Raw genomic sequence first — 21,936 nt, forward strand, 5'->3', positions numbered from 1 at the left:
CGAAATTTAAAAACAAACCGCTGGTCTAGTCTATAAAGTCAGTAATTTTCATCAACTTGCATCATTTTGTGAGGCAGAAATTTGGCAAACAACTGTTTGAAATGGCCCTTCAACGTACTCTTCGACGTATGGTATCTCCGGCAAATAATATGCTTCTTTTCTGTCGTGCTCAAAGTACAGGAAGTGCCGCGATCGGTATCCTTTTTCTACGAAAAATACCTTTGTGAATTTTTGTTATGCAACTTATTCATGTGAGCTTGTACAGTGGAACCTCTCCTTACGGACAGCAAAAAAAGAGACATCTATACTATGGACGGCTTACTTGATCCCAGAGAAACCAGAATTGATTCAATCGCTACCTCTACAATACGCACACCTCCATGATACGGACACTTTGCTGTCCATATTGTGAAAGAGGTTCCTCTGTACGTGCGGGTACACATGCCTTACATGACCTATCAACTGTGCGAGCACTTACTTTGTGAAGTGTTAACCACAAAGATAGATCATTCATGTTATAGTGACTGAAATACTATTTTCCTTAACTCACAAAATGATAGCGAAAGAAGCAAGCAGGGAGAAGAAAAAAGAAAACTTCGGTAAGTAGTCAGCTTGAGAGGAATTTGGGGCGAGAATTTTGGGGGCGGCAACTGGGCGTGAAAGGGGGTAAATATAAAATTTATTTTTGCACTGAATGACTTCTAGAGGTATTTAGAAAATAGCCCAAAGAAAATATGCAAACTGATTCATTTAAAATCATGTTTCTATAACTTGATAGAAACACAGAACTAGCATGAGTTGTTTATTTTGTTAACAAGGGCAAACTACTACGCTACTCACCATCAGTAACAGAATAGATAGTGAGTAGTGTAGCCAATCAGAGAATGGCATTCGCGATACAATGGTAGTAGATTAATACTAAAACTTGATAGAAACGTGGTACAAGTTTTCTATATCTAAATAATTAAAACACATTTTTTTTCTAATCCTTAGTTCGATTTAACTGGCAAGATCCTCTCAGCTTGGAGAGTTGTCTGACCAATGAAGAAATCATGGTCAGGGATCAGTTTAGAGATTACTGCCAAGAAAAGCTCATGTCTAGGGTTTTGATGGCAAACAGACATGAAGGTAAGCTATATAAAGCCTTCCGTGGACTTACTTCTCTCTATAATGTCTGAGTTTCTTGAGATATGATATTTGAACTTTGTCAATCATAACTTCACCCATCAAGCCTGTGACATCAGATTTACAATGTTGTGGTACCGACTTCATTTTTTCTCAGTGTGAGACTTCACAATCTTGGTAAATAAGCAATTTAATGTAGATTCAGTTGTATTCTTGCATATCTGAAGCATAGAAATGACTACCCAGATGAAATTTTCACCCTGTTTTCCCTGTAGTAGTAAATAATGAAGGGCCTGTGCTAATACTGTGGAATGGTGGATGGGGACATGTTATTCTTGACTAGGAAACTTACTTATTCACTGCCTTGTATGCCCATCAGAGCTAGAAACAGTTAGTTTGGCAAGGTTATCAGTGGTGTGAGAAGAGATCATTATTATCCGATCTGCCACCACGTTCTCAGAAGAACCATTAAAAGGAATGCAGAGATTGAATTAATATTTTGAGCAGAAATATGGTGTGGAGTGAAAAGGGTTACCAGTGACAATGTTTAACTCTGGTAAAGGATTGAAAGATTGGTTTTGAACTATGTAATAGTGTCATGCTATATAGTTATAATATATAGCTGAGTCTTTTAAATTTTGTTTTTCTTTTATCTACAGTCTTTGATCAGGAGATTATGACTGAGATGGGATCTCTTGGAGTTCTTGGTTGCACAATTCAAGGCTAGTATAGTGTAATTTATTAATAAGAAATGACAATACATATTTGGAGAACATTTTTCCCTGCCATAACTGTATGATAGTTTTGAACAAAAATCTTGCTTTTAACTTTGGTTTTCTGTTATCTTTTTGTTAGGTTATGGATGTGCAGGTGTCTCATCAGTAGCTTATGGACTTATCGCAAGAGAATGTGAAAGGTTTGTAATAAATTAATGTTCTGCTTTATTTCTACTCTGCCAAGGAATATAAATTGGTAGTGCTTTTAAATTGTTGGAGAAGCCTGACAGAATGCTGGAAGTAACCAGTCAGAGTTTTACTTGATTCCTGTCCAGTGGGAGTACCAACACTCCTAGCTGCTTTATGCCACAGAAACTGGAGTTGAGTACCAAGACCTATGAGTCAATTGGGCTTTAAAGACTTGTCTACTTTTTCACTATCTGAAATATGGGAGTTTGAATGAGCCTGTGAGGGTTTTATGTAGTACAAAGTGACAAATAGTAACCAATTATAGCCTGTGTTCAAATCCCCACTTTTATCGCTACCACTCCTTTCTAAATCCAAAACAGCCACCATTACTGAATTTACACCTCTGTACAAACCTTAAAATGATTGACTTTGTATAATTTTAACAATGTTATTGTGCTAACGATGTCACCAGGGTGGACAGCAGTTATCGGTCAGCTATGAGTGTCCAGTCATCTTTAGTGATGCACCCAATCAATACTTTTGGAAGTGAGGAACAGAAAGAGAAATATCTGCCAAAGCTTGGTAAAGAACATATTAAGTTGAATTTTGTATGTATCTGACATCTATTTTGGGTATACAATAAATGATAGCATTTGAAGGTAAGGAAAAATTTGTAGATTGTGCACTGAAGATTCTGAAGCAGAACTCAAGGGGTCATCCATTTGAGTATTAAAGTCATTAATTAAAGTAATATTATTAAAATTAGCATGATTTTGAAAACACCAAAATAGTAAAGGTAACATGATTTTCTCAAAACAGTTTTTTCTCTTAGGGTCACTTAGACGAGTGTTTAGTTATCGAAAAGTGGGTATGGTGGAGGAGGGAATGGCATGTTCCACACTAATTTCTTGTCCCATTCCCCTTTAGGCTAAAGCATCTTGCCTCATAATCCCTGCTGGATTTTGAAAGAAAACCAGACTGTCAGCAGGCCAATCGAAAGTGCAAATTGATTGATTGATCTTCTTTTGCTATACTTTTGACTCTACAGCACAAGGCAAGCTGATTGGCTGCTTTGGGTTGACTGAACCCAATCATGGCAGTGACCCAGGTGGAATGGAAACAAGAGCCAAGCACAATCCAGCTGGAAACAGTTTTATTCTAAATGGAAATAAGAGCTGGTGAGATTAATGACTAAAACGTTTTCTTGTCAGTAGTAATCAGCTGTGTTGCATGTCATGGTATTTTGACATATCAATGTACATGTAGATGTGAACAAATGCTTGTGAGAACATGATTTAAAGTATAGAGAATAAAGGAAAACTTTCAAAACAGTGGCAAATCGTACAGAAATTTCTGGAAAAGTTTCCAGAAAAATATGTTTAAATTGCTTAATTTTTGTAATGTGAACCATTGAACCAAGACTTCCAGAAATTCTGTGAAAAAATATAATGGAAAGGAAATTCCCAAGTGATAATATAAATGAAATATGTTTTTGATCTATCTGTTTCTAGGATCACAAACTCCCCAATAGCTGATGTGTTTATTGTTTGGGCAAACTGTGAAGACAAAAGGATTAGAGGTTTTATCTTGGAGAAGGTTTGTTATATAATTTTACACTTAACATATATGGTCTCCAGTCTGTGAATGTTCTGGAAACCAGTTAATGTACTTTAATGTCATATAATCTTTGAAGTTTAAACCAGAGAGATTGTTAAAAACCTTTGTCAAAGATCCTCCCTTATTTGCACAATATCATCTTAACCAGTGTTAGACAAACACACAACATTCTTGTTTTTGAGGACATGATGAAGGTTCATCTTTTGATCTTTGTTACTCGTGGTGAGAGCCATTTTTCATTGCCAAGTTTCTATTGTAAACCACAACTTCCTGCTTTGAGATTTATTGCTTCTTTGAGTGAACTAACCTGGCTGTAGTTCAGATTAGAATTGCACCTGCCAAGAGAATTAAGTTCAGTCATGGTCTCTGTTGTTGTTTGTTTTCAAAAGGGAATGAAGGGACTCTCTGCTCCTAAGATTGAAGGGAAATTTTCTTTGAGGGCTTCAACTACAGGCCAAATTGTCATGGAGGATGTTGAGGTTCCAGAGGAAAACCTTCTGCCAAATATTGATGGACTGGAGGTAACATATAATAAATGTGCTTTATTACCTACATAAAGTGGAAAGGTTATATTTTTATATGTGGAAGTAATGTTTCTCAGCCAAAAAAATTCTGTTTGGACTAATAAACTAAGGACCACAATGGAAACTAACTTTGTGTAAGCTCTGGACAACTGTGATCATTACATGTGGTGTACAAAATTGTCTTTAAATCTAAGGGATATTCATAGTAACAGTAGATACAAAGGTGGCATAGCTCATTTGGAGCATTTGTCCTTTATTTTAATGGCGTTTTTCTTATTGACCAGGGACCCTTCAGTTGCCTAAATAATGCTAGGTATGGCATTGCTTGGGGAGCTCTTGGTGCTGCAGAGTTTTGTCTTGCTACTGCCAGACAGTACACCTTAGACAGGTCAGTAAATAATAATAATAATTATCGACTAAGAAAGATTGCCACCAATTTGTGTAACACACAGTTTCACTTAATTTATCCAACTCTGAAGAACATGTTACACGCAAAATTGTTAGAAAATATGTTAGCATAAGCCTGTTCAACAAAATTGTATCTGCCTTTGATTGGCACAGCATCATTACTAGTAACACGTTTTTCAACCTTTTCCAGCAAAGACATTTGTTGATTTTTTTTTTTTTTTAGGATCCAGTTTAAGAGACCACTAGCAGCCAATCAACTAATGCAGAAGAAAATGGCTGACATGGCAACTGAGGTTTGTTAGTTTTGTGTTTCACCGAATGTTGATTTTTATTCTCTCAGTCACTCAAAATCAATCAATGGTCTGTTTCTCCCTAGTATTCCCTTAGCCTGCCGATCGCTTCGCTCTCCAAATTATTCTGTTTCGCGTTCGTTAAAATTCTTTTTCCGTCCTCGCCGGGAGCCTGTTCGCAGGCTAGTATTCCCTCACAATTTGTTAAAGGAGCTCAGTCACGGCATTTTGAGTTATTTTGGCCACGTACAAAATTAGGAAACCTGAAAATGGTAGGTTACTTAGATAGAGAAACACCGAAGAGACAATAATAAACCATGAAGGAACAAAGATGGTTAAGGATGGAGGAGATTAGCACGGATTACAAGCGAAGAACTTGAAAAATATAGGCTAAACTTTTGAAGATGTGCAAACCAGGTTAGCATCCTACTCAGACGTTCTTTGGTCTAACCGTAGAAATAAAGCTACGTTTTCAAATTTCTCCGGCCTAGTGTGGACGCTACCTGAGGTGTAGATGGTAAAGTTTGTCTTATTCATTGTTTTTATGTCAGATTGGCATTGGTCTTCAAAGTTGTCTCCATGTTGGACGACTCAAAGATGAGGGAAGGTAAGCTATGAAATGTAAGAAAAAGAAATTGTCGGGCTCTAGAACTTCCTTACGCACCCACCAAAAACAACGACCTCCGAAAATAGCGATCGTAAACTTCAGCTTAAAGATGAACTTATTTGTAAATCCCGGATGTAGAGACGTTCCAAAAGGGACGACTATTTATTTGGAAAAGAGAAGAGGGTGGTAATCCCATTTCTCCCAGTGAAAAAAATAGGCAAATTCCAGTTTCTATTTTACCCCTTCAGGCCCCTCTTGAAAACGTGGTCAATTCTATCGTTCTGCTCTCTTAAATGACCGCATTTTTTTCTATAAACAAAACTAGTTAAGTGTATGATCACACTTATCTGTCGGGGATGTGTATGTTTTCAAATTTGAAGCGATCCTTCCGAAAGTAGCGATTGGGAAAGGCTGCTAAATCTGACAGTAAGGACTTCTCGTTTCTTGTTCTTAGTTGTTCTGTGGGTGTTTTCAACGTTCTTTTTTTCTATTTCTCTTCAATTCAATTCAATATGTTTGATATTTCATTCAGTTTGAGAGAAATCTGATAGCTTACGTAACTTGGCAATTCTTCCCTCGTCACTGGAAAATATGGTCATGTAATTGTTCTTCTTTCTGCAAAACAGATACTGTCCAGAAATGATATCTATGATCAAACGCAATTCTTGTGGAAAAGCACTGGACATCGCACGAATGGCTAGAGATATGCTTGGAGGTAAGTTAATGTAAGACTTCAGCTTATTTTAGCGAGGTGTTTAGCTGAGTTGTTTACAAACGGGACAAAGCAAGTCGTTAGACTTACACAGACAAAGCTGTAACTAAACAGGCTGTCACACTATTTTCAGTAGAAGCGAAAATACATTAAATGTTAACTTGCCAACTTTTCAAGGTTTAGTTTAGAGCGTATCATCAATGACTGTGAGGAAACCGAAACTCAAGTAATCAGATTAGTGCCATTAGCATTAGCAGAGTCACTAGTAAATGAGTTCCATCACAGCAAACTACAGTAACTCAAGAATCAGGCAACACTCATTGGCTTCTTCTGATTGGTTGAAGAAACAGCTTGTTCGCCCTGATTAGTTAAAGCGAAGCAATGCGTACAAAGTTACAAACTTTATATCAGCCACGCCACGGGCAATACCACGGTCAATCAAAATATACCTCTGATCTAAGGGTGTGGCTCATGGGTGGGCTAACTAGGATATTAAAGTCAACTGTTTGATACGCTATTTTTTTTACACAGGAAACGGAATCTCAGATGAGTATCACGTGATTCGTCATGTGATGAACTTGGAAGCAGTCAACACTTATGAAGGTAAGCGTAGTGATTTGTCGTTTTTATTTGTTGGCCTTTTCTTGTCTTTTCTTACCTTAACTTACCTAACGACAAGCCTCTCCGGACTGCACTGTCGAGCTGACTCTCTTCTTAGCTATGGTAAGTTTTAGGGCGGGTATGTGGGTCACATTCTTCGATGAAAAGTACATAACGTGGAAGTTTGAATGTGATTTTTCTCGAATTCTCTGTAAATGGACACATCTCGGTAGGCACACTAATGGAGCATGTTATTTGTTACCTCCTCAAAGGGACCTTCAGAATTGTCCCCTCGGCGTCCCGTTCTGAAATGTTCGAGGGTAGCTTCAAAATCTAATATCAATACTGCGCGGAGCCTTTGGAGAATATTTAAGTAAACTACCATATGAACTCGTCATTGACATTTATTTTGTTTCCTTCAGGAACTCATGACATCCACGCACTCATTCTTGGAAGAGCGATCACTGGACTGCAGGCTTTCACCGGCCGATAAACATAACAATGATGATGAACAGTTTTTACATGGAACATTCAGCAAAGCACAGTACCAATACCTGTAACTTATCTTCTTCACGAATTAACAATCTCAGTTGTTTAACTGTGTTTCAGTCCTGTCGACTTCATGGCTAGAGGGTTCTTGCCGTTCGTGCGAGTTCGGAAGATTTCCACGTGGTACAGTCGGAACAGTCTCGGAAACAAGTGCCGTTTTCGGTAAATCTTCGCCCTGGTGAATTTACGATTGGTTTATATAAACCATTTAGAAAGTGGCAGATGGTTTTCCGAGAGTTCTTACGTTTACGGCAGCTTGTTTTGTCAATACGGTGGACATCTTACAATTTCTCCGTGCTTTTGCTGTGTATGATTATTAACATTCAGACAATCGCTAAGACTTCTCCGGCAGAAAAAAAAGCCGATTGTGTTAAAGTTTGCTCGAAAAAGATGATTTCAAAAGAACTTCTCCTCAGTGTCTTTTACGCGATTCTCTAAGTTATAAATTAACAATAAGTCATTGTCTTCTGTTTGACTTATTTTCTTATCGAAGTAAAAGTTTATTTGGTGTTTATTATATTTCTACGCGTTCAGGTTTCTACGTATTCCACATCAAAGTTTTCGTCTTATAAAGGGACCGAAAAAAAGAATGTAACTTATATAATGATTATGGTATAGGAACTTACCGAGTTGTTTGTGGTAGACGAGAGCACAAAGTGTATTACGAAACTTTCAGAAAACTGAAAAGAAAAATGTGAAAATGAACTGAAAGTTGGTAAATAAAGACAAGGTCTGAGTGGTTACTTCGAGTTCGTTTTCGTAGTTTCAAGAAGCCATAGGATATCCCACATTTTCTCACTTTTTTAAAGTTTTCCTTTTGTCTCTTCCCTTTCTTAATGTTTGGTTGTTCACCGTCACCTTGTTCAAACTTGACAGTTTAAGAAATCCAAAACGAACAGTACCTGTACAAGCAAACTATTTGCAACATTCACTTTTCCTTCCCTTTGTGACATAATTTGCGCGAGTTTCGAAACTGACTTTCCGTTCTAAAGCTAGACGGCGAGCAGTCTCCTCTCTCTTTTGCGAGGGAAGAAATTTAAACGAACGAGAAGAGACGAGCTTTCGTTCGTTTGCGATCTTTCCCGCGGATTTTCGAAGAGACTGCTCACAGTCTATTGTACAGATTTCTCCTTCAAATGCTTTTACAACTTAGTTACGATATTTGAAAACTCCGAATCAGGATGGCCGAGCCGGGGAAGGGCCTTGATTAACAAATTTGACGCTGATAATCACTAATGCATTAAAGACTTAAAAAAACACTGGAAACGCCTTAGATTACAACTCTATCTTGTCTCTAGCAAGTATGCAAGTATCGTGTCTCGCATTACAACTTAAGGTTTGGAGGTTGTAATATTGTTCAACCTTCTTCTGTAACTACTGGTACTACCATAATTCTTTCACGCTTAAGGTTACACATCTATGGAATAAACTACCTACATATATTTAACAGTCACCTGATTTCAAAGAATTTCACAAGAACTTAGAGACTTTTAATCTTCTAAATTTGAGAGCTAATTGCAAATATGACTACTGTCAACATTAAATTTGCTTTTTTAAAATTGCTTTATTAGCAGTATTGAGAGATGTCACAGTTATAGGCTTGATGTATATATATCTATAACTTTATAATATAACGAGGGATAACGAGGGCAAACCTCTTCCCACTAACAAATTGATTGTTGAATTGACGAAATTTTCTACTTTTCAAACCGGCACGGTAAAACTTTAAGCAAGCCCAGTAACCCGCTACGGCCGTCCAGCGCTGACGACAGAGATGTGTATCCCAGGGCGTATATCCGGCATCTTACCATAAAAGCAGCCGATATAATATATCAAACACGAAAGAGCGTGATTGAATATACGGCGCGCAGCGGAGTATTTTTGACCAACTTCGAGGTGTTTCTTAATCGAAACTAAAACTAGGGAGAAAGCGGAGAGTTTGAGATGGTAAAATTAACAGGTTTTCTCAATTTATTGTCATCATATCATACAAAGGTTTAATCATTTTTCTAAGGTTGACTTTCTAGAGAAGCAGCGCACAGATAAACGCCTTGTTTTTCTTATCTCATAGGTTTTTTGGACGAGATTTTCAACGAAAATCTACGAAAGAAATCCTTACGAAAACATTACACACGAGCTAAAAAGACATTTCTGACCTAAAAATACTTTCATAAAAGACCGTGTGGATATTTGTATTTCTGTACAAACTATTAAAAGAAGGTACATAAAATAACGTACCCAAAAATTTACAATTCACTCACCAAATACCACATCAGTTGTGGTCGTTTTGTGATAAATTAACAAATTTTATATAGAAACTCCTAATAACTCGTCATATTCAATTGGGACTACATAATCTGCATTTAAAGCAGTTTCCAATTGAGTATCATAGTTTATTGTGATTGGCTAGTTTTACGATACAGTATCGTAACACTAGCCAATCACAAATTACACAAACAACCCAGTGAACCAATCAAAACTCGAAATAAATACATGTAGCCGACGCTAAGCGCGGGAAAACGTGTGCGAGCGAGTCAAGCTTGGTTTTGGCTCAACTTCTGATTGGATAAAAAAATGGGGCGAGATTTTTAAGCCAATCACTTAGCGTAGTAACGTAAAACCAAAGCAAATGCAAATGACTTTCGACACTCAAGTGAAAACCGCTCTAACGGTGATATTCTATTCTCTCTCCCAACCCCACCCCCCTGCACAACTGGTCCGCTCAGGCAAGTTTGGAACACGGGAGGAACACGGTGGCCTTCGCACGCTAAAGTTCATTTTTGTCAACATCTTTGCTTTGTGGATTTGCCGAATGGGATTTTGAGGAGGCAGCTCGCCGCTTCGCTAAGACAGAGTTTGAAGGAGGCGAAAGTCCCAGCACTCGTGGTTTGATATTTCTCTGAAATTCTTCATGATCTTCAGGACGATAAATTGCTGACGCTTCAGAGAACATTCGGTTCATGGCTACTGCCTCAGCAGCAAACTCTTGTAGATTGTGCGTGTTCATATTCCTGAGGAGAAAATCAAGAGAACTGAAGTTTCTTTTTATGGGTAATATATTAATAAATAATAAAAATATTTGTATAGCGCCAAATCCACTAAAAAAGGGGGAAAAGGGGGAAAACAATAGGAATAAACTAAGTTAATATTCAGGGAAGGACTAACAGACAGAAGGTCCACAGTGCCCAAGATTTGTCTCCCTTCCCCTCCCTCCTTTATTGAAGAAAAAACAACAACCATCTCTGCTCTCCTGTCTCCCTCATTCGAGTAAGGAAACGACATTGTTCACTTTGTCTTCGCCCCTTGTTTTCTGGATCTGCCATTGATATGCTTGATTACAAGTGGCCTGTAGTCCTAACGGTTAACCTAAACATGACGCTGTCAACAAGGTAAGTATAACATACCTGGTTAACAGGGTGGGGGTAGGGAGTGGGGTGTTGCTTGCCTATATATAAAAAAAAGTAACAACAATAACAGTCACATAAGAGAAACAAGAAAAAAAATTAAATTTCAAACCAAAGAAAATGACAGAAGCAAGACCGTTACCTCCTCGATCCAACGATGTTGTATTATCATATCAGTGGTGTATCTTTTCGTTGCATCCCGCACCAACAGGTGCGATATAAGATTCTTGGCTTCTAACGAAATGCCATCCCATTCCTGGAAGAGATAAAGTAAAAAAATTAAAGTAATTTTCAATTAGTTGTTCCTTTTCAAATCTCATTTCAGTTATTTAGATCTCGCGCGTTCTTAGTTCAGGCATTTTTCAAAAATCCCCCCTCCCCTCCCTCCAAGTTGATTTGTGAAACAATGAAATAAGTGAGTTACCTGCGGACATTTGAGATTTCCAAAGTTGGAAAAGTCACGACAATTTCTCAAGTTTTCCGAAATTTTCGTTACAGGTAATACGTACAAGCAGTCAGTAACGAGAAAAAAGCGGGATTGATGACCGTTTTTATAACTTTCCTTTCAATTGAAGACAATTGTCTTACCTTTGCCGGAAAATCATATTCCCCTTCCTGTATCCTCTTCATCAGCATGTCCTAGTTTAGTATCAAAACAAAAACAAAATATTGCTATCTTGTACAACTACACTTGAAACGAGAAAGTCGATATAAATTATCTTACTTATCGTACAGTATGTCTCTCAATTTAAGACAACTTCTTATTTACTATTCTGTAGCTACGAAAGCCGAGGAGGGACTTCCGACTTAACAGGGGGAGGTGGGGGTTGGGAATTTTCTTGTGCAAGAATTTTTTGGACAAAAAAAATCAAAATAATGATAGTAGACGCACTTGAACGATTTTTTTTTTCAGTGTTTGCTGTGCAGGATTGTGTGTGTGTGTGTGTTTTTTTTTTTTTTGGAAATTGCCCAGCTCCCCCTCCCCCCTAAAAATTAATCATCCGTCCCTAAAGCCTGGTTCACACTTGTGAGATAAGCATAGCACAAGCATAAGCACAAGCATAAGCACAAGAAAAAGAAACATGTTCCTTTTTTCTTGTGCTTGCGCTTATGCTTATTTCACTTGTGTTATGCTTATCTCACAAGTGTGAACCAGGCTTAATAAACATTCGAGGAAAAATACACTGCTCTAGTTGTTTGGAATCAGGTTCAAAAAATGTCTTCATCAAGACAAAAAAGGACATAAGATAATTTAAGTTCCCACTAGAACTGAAGTCTCTTCATCTCAGTTTATAGTGAACGCAGAAAATTCTCAGAAAAGCAACAAGATAAAGTAATGTTTTATTCAATAACGCAGTATGAATCGAAGAGCTAGTAAAGTGACACAAAACGACCAGAGAAAAGCGATTCCAAACGCTAATGATTGCACTCGCTAATACACAAAATAAGGTTGGCAGGCTACATCCCACCAAACTGTGTATAAATAATATATGTGTCTATATGTAATGGCACAACAAAATTTGTTAGTTTCAGGTCATTGTGATCTTTGTTTGGCGACGTCTTCGACTCGATGCCGTTGGGTTTCCAATATGATTTTGCAAAACAAAGGCATCTGTTTCTAGTTTGTCAGTGAAATTACATTTACATAGCAAGTGCAATGCAGCTTAACATCAACTTACCGAAACATAACAATGCAAATATTAAAATCTGGCCCGATTTCCAGGGAAATAAGTCGCACGTCGGAGTTCGATCATTTAAATTTTGAAGTTAGAAGTCGGAAGTCGGAAGTCGGAACTCGGAACTCGGAACTCAGAAGTCAGAACTCAGAAGTCCGAAGTCGGAACTCAGAAGTCGGAACTCAGAAATCCGAAGTCGGAAGTCGAAAGTTGGAAGTCCCTCCTCGGCTTTCGTATGTAGCATATCTCAAAAACATTCAAAAACGAAGCGCACATAATTATTGTAGGTGGGAACCAAAGTGCATACATTACACTTTTTTCTTCACAAGGCTTTACCTGACACGATTTGCAGTTTTCTCCTCTTTCCCAGCCACAGTCTGTGCCACATTTGCCATAAAAGGGTGGATGCCCAGATAACATGATGTAACTGCAGAAAAAAAAAACAGAATCTTAATTCTCCATACATTGTCAAATACTTTCTTGAGCTGAATAGTGATGAGAATAAAGAAATCCATCAGCTAGGAGATATGATCCAGATGTACTACAAATTCTCAAAAATTGCGTTAAAAGAAATATATAGTCTGACTTACAGAATCACTCCAAGACTCCACAAATCACATCTTTTGTCATATGTTGTAGCCTGGGTCTTGAAGGCATCCACTACCTCAGGAGCCATGTACTCAGCTGAGCCAACCTACAGAAATAATAAAGAAGTACAATGACATGTACATGGTAAAGGTAAAGTCTGCGTACGAGCCAAGTGGCCCATCAGGCCGGAGCTTATCCCGGCTTCTGTAGCATGAAGCGACTAGGAGTATTTCTACTCCCCCCTGGATGGGATGCTAGTCCATCACAGGGTTACCCCCGGCATTAAGTTCGCCGGTACCCATTTATACACCTGGGTGGAGAGAGGCACTGTGAGAGTAAAGTGTCTTGCCCAAGAACACAACACAATGTCCCCGGCCAGGGCTCGAACCCGGACCGCTCGATCCGGAGACGAGCACACTAACCATGAGGCCACCGCACCTCCCAATGACATGTACATAGCTTAGGTTATTGTTTTTGGCAATGCCGCTATAATGGCAATAGCTGCATGTACACAGTACTATATACTGCAGCACTAGGATAAGCCTTAGTGATTAAAGAAAAAATCATAAGTGCAGCCAGCAGTAACATTAGCATTAACAGTCTCACTGCAAAAAAAAAAAAAAGCAGTGATACAGTTTACAAATGTTTCTAAGTATGTTTCAAAGTCAGACCCAATTCCTTTCAAGTGTTCATTTACAGGAACTTAAAAACAAAGGAGAAGTCTAGATCATAAGCCCTCCAAGTGTCTGCGGCCGCTTGCGAGCATGTCTGCTTAAAGGAATGAGTAAATAAAGAGTTTGTAAGGGAGCTTAAACAGGGTTTTGGAAGGCGGATGTTAGTAGAGGTGTTTGCTTACGAAAGTGTCCATTAAGAGAGCTTCCACTGTATATGTGCCTACAGTTAGTCAGTGCACACCTCTTGTAAATGGACTGGGGTAGCTTTCATAATAGCCTGCGAACCGTACCAGCATCAGAATGACGTAGCAGCATCTAGTTAATCATTATACAGAATACACACAAAACAAGGTAGCAATATTTACTGGTGTTTGAAGCTCTGGTGTTGTTACTGCTGCACTGAGACCATCAAGCCCACTAGCCAGGTCAAAATCACAAATCTTGACTGGAGATATCTAAAGCAAAAATTTAATTAATTTGTATCTCCAAAACATTGTACAGTCAAGATAATATCAACAGTTAGACCCTTGCAAAAGATGCATAGATGGCTACAGGCTGTTGGAATAAGGTTTTCTAGTTCTTCTTCTTACAAGCTATCAACAACTCATTAAAAAAGTAATTTTGAAAAACAAAAGGATTGGAATATCTTGATATTGGTTGTTCATGAAGTGATTAGTTAGTCAAATGATTTTGTTACAGGAGTAGTTAGCTAACCTGATTTTCACAAGCACAAAGTATATTCTCTGGCTTCAGATCTCGGTGAGCTATACCTGGAAACAGAAAGCATATTCATAATTGTCAGTGAAACAGTCAACAATACATTACAATCGCATTTAACTCTATGCTGATAACAACAGTCTAAGTATCTTTATAGTCCAATTCAAGAGAAATAATGAATGCTTTGTTTAACATTCTGTACCTTTTTTATGGAGAAAATCCAATGCGGATACTATATCCTTCACAACCAGGCTTGCTTCTTTCTCTGTAAAAGCTTTTTTCTTTTCAATATATTTTAGAAGTGGCCCTAAAATTGACATTAGTACAAATATAATTACAACAAACTTTTCACTGCAGAAGACTTCAAACTTATGACCTTTTAACAATCTGCATTGAAGCAAATGCATTTAAACTAGTTTTATTAGCATGTGTCATACAGCAACTTAATTTAGTATTTCAATTAAAATTCTGTATGAGGACAAATCTAAAGATGAAAACACAAAATTACAGCTAGCAACGTTTTTATTTATTGAAAGACAGTCTAGTCATTTGCAAATGCATTTTCCATAGAAGTTTTTGTTTATTTAATTTTCTTTGGCAATTTCTTTTAGTCAAGTACATATCATTTAAAAGAAGCTTTTCAATCACAGTTTCATATAATTTTTGTTAAATTAAAAGATTACTAACCATCCATTCTTGATTTTATGTTGTTGAATATTTTCATTTTTTCTCATTTGATAAAAAAAACAACAAGTGAATCCATTCTGGGCAAGGATTCAGTGGGTTCCTTGAGGCAACATGATCCAAGTGATCTTGGATCAATGATCCTCATCTAAACAATCCCAGAACACACCCTTAAAATAGTTGTTAATAAAATTTTGTTACCTCCTCTCATCTTTTCAAATATCAGATAAAACCTAAGAGTTGAAATAACGAAGAGAGATTACTAATAAACATTATGTCAATCACTTTTTAAACATCTGTTTTTTTAACATCTTGACATGACAATAGTTAGCTAAAAATTAGTCTTTATCTCCAGGCTATTAGAAAGACGCCAATTAAAGGGGAAAATTACTACTCACTTGTGGCTGTCTTCAAAATATTCAATACAGTCAATAATATTTCTGAGAAACAAAGAAGAGAATTATCAGTAAAAAATTCTGTTGAAGGGAATCAGTGGAAATTTTTAACAAATGTTAAATAAATGGTAGATAACCATGTGCAAAGAAAGTTGTGTCTGATAGTCCAGGGCTTGACAGTGCATTTTGTAGACAGGCTGGTGGATTTTCCTTTGCATGCTCAATGGGGAAGTAAAATTTTTGAAGAAACCAAAATTACAGGAGTATTGTAAGAGATCAAAATAATTATTATTGAGTTAAATTAACTAAAACAGTCCACTCTCGCATTGCGGAACCCGCTATTACAGACGCTTGCTATTAAAGACAAAATCCAAATCCCCTGCAAAAGCTATTAACAGCAGTTTGACCAGAAATGACTCCCGCTATTACGGACACTAAACAACATCCCCGAGCGTGTCCGCTATAACAAGAGTTGACTGTAGTTCTTAACTGATAAAAAATTTTGAAGAAAAAGTAAGAATTACAATTACTTTTGGGCTGGTACATCATTATAATTACACCTTGTCCAAACAGTAAACTCAAAAATTGGTTTTCTTTGTACCCTGAAACTAGAGACACAAATAAATGCCCTTCTTGAGGATGACAAAAAAATAGTTTTGAAATAAAACAGATTTTACTTGTGTCCGCGGCATTGGTAGAGTAACTCTATTTCATTGAGTACACGTCTTCTGTCAACATTTGCAGACTTGTCAATAATCTGTTGAAGGAATGATCCAAACATTAAACCACTGAACATGACACTGATGGACACATTTTAGGGAAGGCCTGGGAACTGCACAAATTTGGTTGACTGTTCTCAAGATATTCTCCACTGACACTTACTTTGGTAACTAAAAAGATGTATGATAAACTGTCCTTCTCCCCACTTCTTGCCCTTGTTCAATAAAAGACTCAGTGCTGAGATGATATCAATAATGTGTAGTTCTAGGAAATATTAATACCCACTCCAAAGAAGGTCAAATATGGCAATTCCAAGGGGGAGAAGGGTTTCAAGAACCAAAAGCATAGAGCTTAAGTATAAGAGGTGCAGTGGCCTTGAGGTTAGTGCACTTGTCTCTGGATTGAGTGATTCAAGTTCGAGCCCCAGCTGGGGACATTGGATTGTGTTCTTGCCTCTGACTCCACCCAGGTGTATAAATGAGTACCGACGAACTTAATGCTGGGGGTATCCCTGCTATGGACTAGCATCCCATCCAGGGGGGAGTAGAGATATTCCTAGTCGCTTCATGCTACAGTAACCGGGATAAGCTCTGGCCTGATGAACCACTTGGTTTGTATGCAGACTTAACCTTGCTAGGGCTAAAGTGAAATTTCCACAGGGATATAGAGGTACCTAAGGGAGGAGTATGGATATTTTCCAGAGCAACATAATAGAAAGAGCTCCAAAGGACAATCAGGTTGCAATAAAGACCATAACAAGAAAGTTCCTTAACCTTGACAGCATACTCCTGGTTTGTAGCAAGCTTGACACAAGTTTTCACTGTTGTATGAGCTCCTTGCCCTAGAACATCATCCAGTACCTTGTATATATCTTGGGAGAATAACAAATACATTAAAAATTTATATTTACTGTTTTAATTTATAAATATGTTACAAGAGACCTTCTTATAGAGTGCATGATCACACTGACAGTAGTTTAGGTCACCTAGCTCGAGCATGTTTTCGTAAGTATGAAGCAAAAACAGCACTTCACAAAACACAGTTCTTTGATAGACATTATTTGCTTCCACTCACCATAAAAACTTTCGCAAACACTATCACTAGCCCTTTTCTTTTTTCGTTTCTTTTTCTTTGCTTGAGCTTGAGGCTGGAAAATGTCTGAAAAAGAACAAATCATTTTTTTAAAATTTTCCTAGAATACAAAAATGTTTTAACTTGTGGGAACTATTGAATGTCACTAATTTTGGAAAAAAGACATCATCAAAGGGATCTTTCTCTCTGCAAATCAAAAACTGAACCATGATCTCACTCCTACAGACAAGTATTATTTATTATACCTAGCTGAAAAATTCGAATAATCGCAGCCTTAATTGACACTTATTTAAGTTATGTAAGCTGGAACTTTTCTCAAAGTACCAGAGATGGCATCATTTAAAGCAAAACACATCTTGGGAATGGAATCAGGAAATGTTTGATACATCTTTGGAAAGTCCTCAAAAAATTTCAGATGTTTAGGTCATCTTTGAAATCCTGGTGATCCCAGGATATAAATCTCATGTAGGCCTGTGTGCCAATATCATACCCTCAGTAGGAGGTTCCATGTCTTCACCATGTTCAAGAAGGTTTTCCGTCCTTGCATTGTCACTCTCACTGCCTGATTTCCCTGGATGTGGCTTCTCTCTGGGAGCATTTTCAGAATTACTTGCTTTCTTGTTCATCGTAGGAATGTGCATCTGTAATTGCAAACAAAACCTTTAGCATTAGGTAGGCATTAGGTCTTGGACAAAAAAAGCCATGGATCCTATGGACGATTATTGCTATCTACTGTGTCAAGTCACCCATATTTACCAGTACTTAACAATACATTTTGTTTGGCTTGCATAAGGCACAAACTTAGTTTGAAGTTAAATCTCACACAAAATATGCTAACTTACTTAGTTTATAGGGGATATAGGAAACTATTACTGATATTGACTAGACTGTATTTATTGTATTTTTTGGTGAAGGTTCTCACAGCTGTTTTGTAAAGTATCATACAGCAGCATAACCATGAGAACCTTCACCTGGAGTTCAGGTTCTCTCTGTGTCACTTCGGAAGTGAAATGACAAACTTAAAAGTCCAGGGCAGTCATTAAGTCGTGATTCACCTGTTGCCTTGATTTTCACGCCCATAACAAACTTGTTACATCATGGGTGAATTACATCAACTACTGAAAAGTTCACCCATAACATCAAGTGCCCATCAAACATACTCAGTCCTAACAGATGTTACAGGTTACGGTCCCTATTGACAGCCCTGAACTTAACTACATTGATTATGTTCTTTGAACAATACCATATTTGCTTGATTAAACACCATAAATCCTCAAATTAGTGCCCCTCTCAAATAAGCGCCCCCTTTGAATAAATGCCTCTCCTATCAGCCAAAGTTTAAAATAAGCGCCTCCCCTCGAATAAGGGCCCCCTCCCATTTCCCTGTATTATAGACGAGTACTGAGACAACAAAGGATGTATAGTTTTGGTCGTGTTCAATCACAAGCAAGTGATTATTGACTTATTCAAGCTCTGCACATCGACTGTCACAAAGGATTAGTAGCAAAGATCCGTTGATTCATTGCCTAAAGCTGAGCCAACCTTATGCAACAGCATGACTGACACATACATATATTATAAAATAATCAACCATATGTGACTATGATTTGGGAAAAATTAAATAACCCTCTCCCCTGATTAAGCGCCCCCCTCAAACAAGCACCCCCTCCCCCCCATTTTCTCCTAAATTTGAAATAATTTTCTGGGATTCATGGTACCCCAGGAATATTTTTTTCAAACTTGGCCTGGTGGACATGGTGTTAACTAGACTCGTGCAGTCTTTGTCAAGCTTAGATATCAATACTTAATTGAAAAAAGGTGACACAGTAAGACAAAATCTGAGGTTTTTATCCTTAAATATAAATACAGTTCTTAACTGGAATGTACCAGAATAGCTTAGACTTCAAAACTCACGTTAAATGAATCATGAAACAGTCTTAACTCTTGAACTGTATTTTCTGTAGAACAAATAACAATATTATTATCACACTTAAAGTTCAGTGGAACCCCACTCTATCAACACTTGGTTAATACAGCAAGATGCACAAAGAAAACAAATTTTGTCCTTCAAGTACACTCAAGTATATTTACACTGTTATGCAATGTCATATAATAGTGTTCACGGCTCCCAAGGAGCTTGGGATGCCTGTGGATGTACCAGCCATCAAAACCATTCTCACTAGCCACCCTAAAAGTTCATGTTTTTTTTCCTCACAATACTTTTGAATTCCCTGAAGATTTTCCCAAAAAACTTCATTTGCCCATCAGGAAAGAGACCCACACAATCCACAAGCCCTGTCTGGAAGTTCTACTAGTCTATAGGACAGGACTTTCTCTGCACACTGTACAGACACCCCCTACTAAAGTACAGTTTTGTTTGTCCCAACAAAAAGCTAATATATTTTCTCTTATTTCAGCCCACTTAGTGTTTATACAGTTTAATATGGATGAAAGACACTTTTTGGTGACCCAAGTGACACTTTCATACAAAGTTAACTTCTCATTTGCACACAGTAGAATTTCATTTTTAATGATCATTTTTTAATGGTACCCCATTAGAAATTACATTTTAATTTTTTCTACAGGTTAATGCGATTTACAAAAGTCAGCACTCATGGACTATATAAATGATTATTTTTCCACTTTTAAACTGGCAAAAACAACATTGATTTTTGGCAGAGACATTTGGCTAGCTAAATGACAGGGCACGTAAAAAGTGCCATCCGGTCATCTAGATTTTCCCTCTGGGCAAGTAACTTTTCATTTTCACTTGCCTCATGGGCAAGGGATCAGGCAAGTTGTTTGTCAACTATATCATTAAAAGAGCAAACTATGACCCCAGGACAAGCAAAATTTGAAAGCTACTTGTCCCAAGGGCAAGCTGGAATTCAAGTTTAAAGATTAAGGATTAAAGAAAAGTTTTTTTGAAGCCCCTAATGAGCACAATGCTTCTTTAATTTGAATTCAACTAACTACTGATCAGAACTAGCCGTAAATAGGCAAACCTGAGCACTATACAGACTATCCCGAGTGATATTCAGGCTAACCAAAGCACTATTTAGACCTAAATGTAGTCTGCAGACTGTAGTCTAATCTGAAAATTTAATACACCATTCTGAAGCACACTTAACTTTTGCTATGCCTCTGTTGTCTGAATTACGCAGGTAGCAAAGTGGAGGGGGGTTGTGGACTGGCTTCACGCACACAAAATTTGTGTATCACTGTCATGTACTTTTAGCTACTTTTAACAATGTTTTATTTTTTCATTAATTCATGCAACACATGTCTTTTCAACCCTGAGAGAAGAGCCTCTTTTATCTCTTTTTTGAGCAGACAGGAGACAGAAGTATATACCGTAAAAAACGCTCTGCTTGCAGGGTGGTCTTTGCACAAGTCACCCACTATTTTTTGCCCTTGTGTCACATATGAACCCTTTGTCACCCTCTATTAACTGGGTTCCACTGTATACATGAAAATTGTGCATGTTTATGAAAATGACCAGTTTGTTTACAATCATTTCACAATCAAACATTCTAGTGCATTCCAACGCTGGGGTTTGTTTGCGAGTTTTTATTACCAACTAAATTGAACCCATTAAGCCATTTCCAAGATACCTTGGGCATCATGCAAAACCTTTCAATGAAAATGAATTTGATTTGCATCAAAAAGCACCTGTAGAGGAAACATATTTTCATAACAATGGTTTTTCACAAAGACTTGTTTTAACACAGAGGCAAAAGGCAACTCCGAAATGGCCCATTAGGTTTGATAGAATTTAATTAATCAAACTCTTAATTCTGTTTTGATTAGTATTGTTTCAAAAGCAGCAGGAAAGTCCACTCCTAAAAATTTAACACATTAATTTTCCTAAAATATTTGCTTATGTTTTACTTCCGTTCTCTCTTCAGCTTTCTCTGATATGGGTTTGCTGGGGATCTCCTCAAACACATGAACAACAATAATTCCCAATGGGGAAATCAGAATGGGGCTTTGTAGCCCATACGTAGTAGCAGATATCTTTAAAAAATACTTAAACAGAATTCGCTAACTGTTCCCTTGCCCAACCAAAACAAACCTCCCCTTTGCTTTGACTAGCAGTCACGTAAGCTAAATTTAACTGAAATATTAAAATTTTCGAATGCTAAGGTTTTTCCAGTCATACTTTAAGATTTGCTTACCTTTTCCTTTACTTTCACCATCATTTGCAAGCTAAATTAGACGACAAAGATGAAATTATCAACTTATATTTATAACCGAAAAAATTTGCACAGCGAAGCAACAAATTTCACTTTATGCGACGTGAAAACATTAGTAACTGCAGAGGTTTTCTAACGCTATAAATCTGTATAAATCCACTTGGTTAGAGAGAACTTTTTTGGGGAAGCATTGAAGAACAACAACAAAAATTTAACTGTCAAAACAAACCCTGAAATTTTTGCTGAAATGGATAAGTTCTTCCACATCCGCCATCGTCCCGCGAACTTTTTAAACACGCAAGGTAGCCGCTCGTTCTCTGAAGATATCCGGAATTTTGCGAAGATTTCCCGAATGATGTCGATTTCTTCCGAGAAAAAGGAAAGCGCAAAAACCCGAAAATATAATCCTGTTCCTGACAAAAGTTTCACGAGTCATCATTTTAGAAGAAGGGA

At 37.5% G+C, this 21,936-nt stretch overlaps 2 protein-coding genes across 2 annotated transcripts; one reads left to right on the forward strand and one right to left on the reverse strand.

Moving 5' to 3' along the window:
- The first annotated feature begins 9 nt into the window (after window positions 1-9).
- On the forward strand, window positions 10-8,080 carry LOC110063066 (glutaryl-CoA dehydrogenase, mitochondrial-like). The gene is made up of 15 exons (XM_020770012.2): window positions 10-195; window positions 561-599; window positions 994-1,128; window positions 1,785-1,847; window positions 1,981-2,041; window positions 2,503-2,612; window positions 3,079-3,208; window positions 3,542-3,626; window positions 4,037-4,168; window positions 4,456-4,559; window positions 4,803-4,872; window positions 5,421-5,476; window positions 6,103-6,191; window positions 6,720-6,791; window positions 7,211-8,080. Exons 1-15 carry the CDS (start codon window positions 102-104, stop codon window positions 7,279-7,281), a joined length of 1,311 nt encoding a protein of 436 aa, XP_020625671.1. The 5' UTR covers window positions 10-101; the 3' UTR covers window positions 7,282-8,080.
- A 1,210-nt stretch (window positions 8,081-9,290) lies between these two features.
- LOC110063085 (MAP kinase-interacting serine/threonine-protein kinase 1-like) lies at window positions 9,291-21,852 on the reverse strand. Its single transcript, XM_020770031.2, has 18 exons — window positions 21,713-21,852; window positions 21,466-21,496; window positions 19,202-19,245; window positions 17,778-17,928; window positions 17,270-17,353; window positions 16,969-17,066; window positions 16,153-16,232; window positions 15,479-15,520; window positions 15,282-15,313; window positions 14,599-14,703; window positions 14,394-14,449; window positions 14,045-14,134; window positions 13,008-13,111; window positions 12,754-12,844; window positions 11,330-11,380; window positions 10,884-10,997; window positions 10,742-10,782; window positions 9,291-10,348 (listed from the first exon to the last, which is right to left on the reverse strand). Exons 1-18 carry the CDS (start codon window positions 21,755-21,757, stop codon window positions 10,105-10,107), a joined length of 1,503 nt encoding a protein of 500 aa, XP_020625690.1. The 5' UTR covers window positions 21,758-21,852; the 3' UTR covers window positions 9,291-10,104.
- Between the last annotated feature and the right edge of the window lie 84 nt (window positions 21,853-21,936).

Source organism: Orbicella faveolata, unplaced genomic scaffold (genome assembly GCF_042242905.1).
Source record: "Orbicella faveolata isolate gen_17 unplaced genomic scaffold, um_ofav_v1 contig_14, whole genome shotgun sequence".
NCBI lineage: Eukaryota > Metazoa > Cnidaria > Anthozoa > Scleractinia > Merulinidae > Orbicella > Orbicella faveolata.

What these genes read in the sequence shown, in the direction of transcription:
- LOC110063066 (XM_020770012.2), top strand. Translation starts at nt 102, where the DNA reads ATGGCCCTTCAACGTACTCTTCGACGTATGGTATCTCCGGCAAATAAT. An exon ending in GAAGAAAAAAGAAAACTTCG is followed by an intron (nt 600 to 993) that starts GTAAGTAGTCAG and finishes TCTAATCCTTAG; the next exon opens with TTCGATTTAACTGGCAAGAT. An exon ending in TCTTGGTTGCACAATTCAAG is followed by an intron (nt 1,848 to 1,980) that starts GCTAGTATAGTG and finishes TCTTTTTGTTAG; the next exon opens with GTTATGGATGTGCAGGTGTC.
- LOC110063085 (XM_020770031.2), bottom strand. Translation starts at nt 21,757, where the DNA reads ATGGCGGATGTGGAAGAACTTATCCATTTCAGCAAAAATTTCAGG. An exon ending in ATTTGAAAAGATGAGAGGAG is followed by an intron (nt 14,704 to 15,281) that starts GTAACAAAATTT and finishes TGTCAATTTTAG; the next exon opens with GGCCACTTCTAAAATATATT. An exon ending in CACCAGAGCTTCAAACACCA is followed by an intron (nt 13,112 to 14,044) that starts GTAAATATTGCT and finishes TTATTTCTGTAG; the next exon opens with GTTGGCTCAGCTGAGTACAT.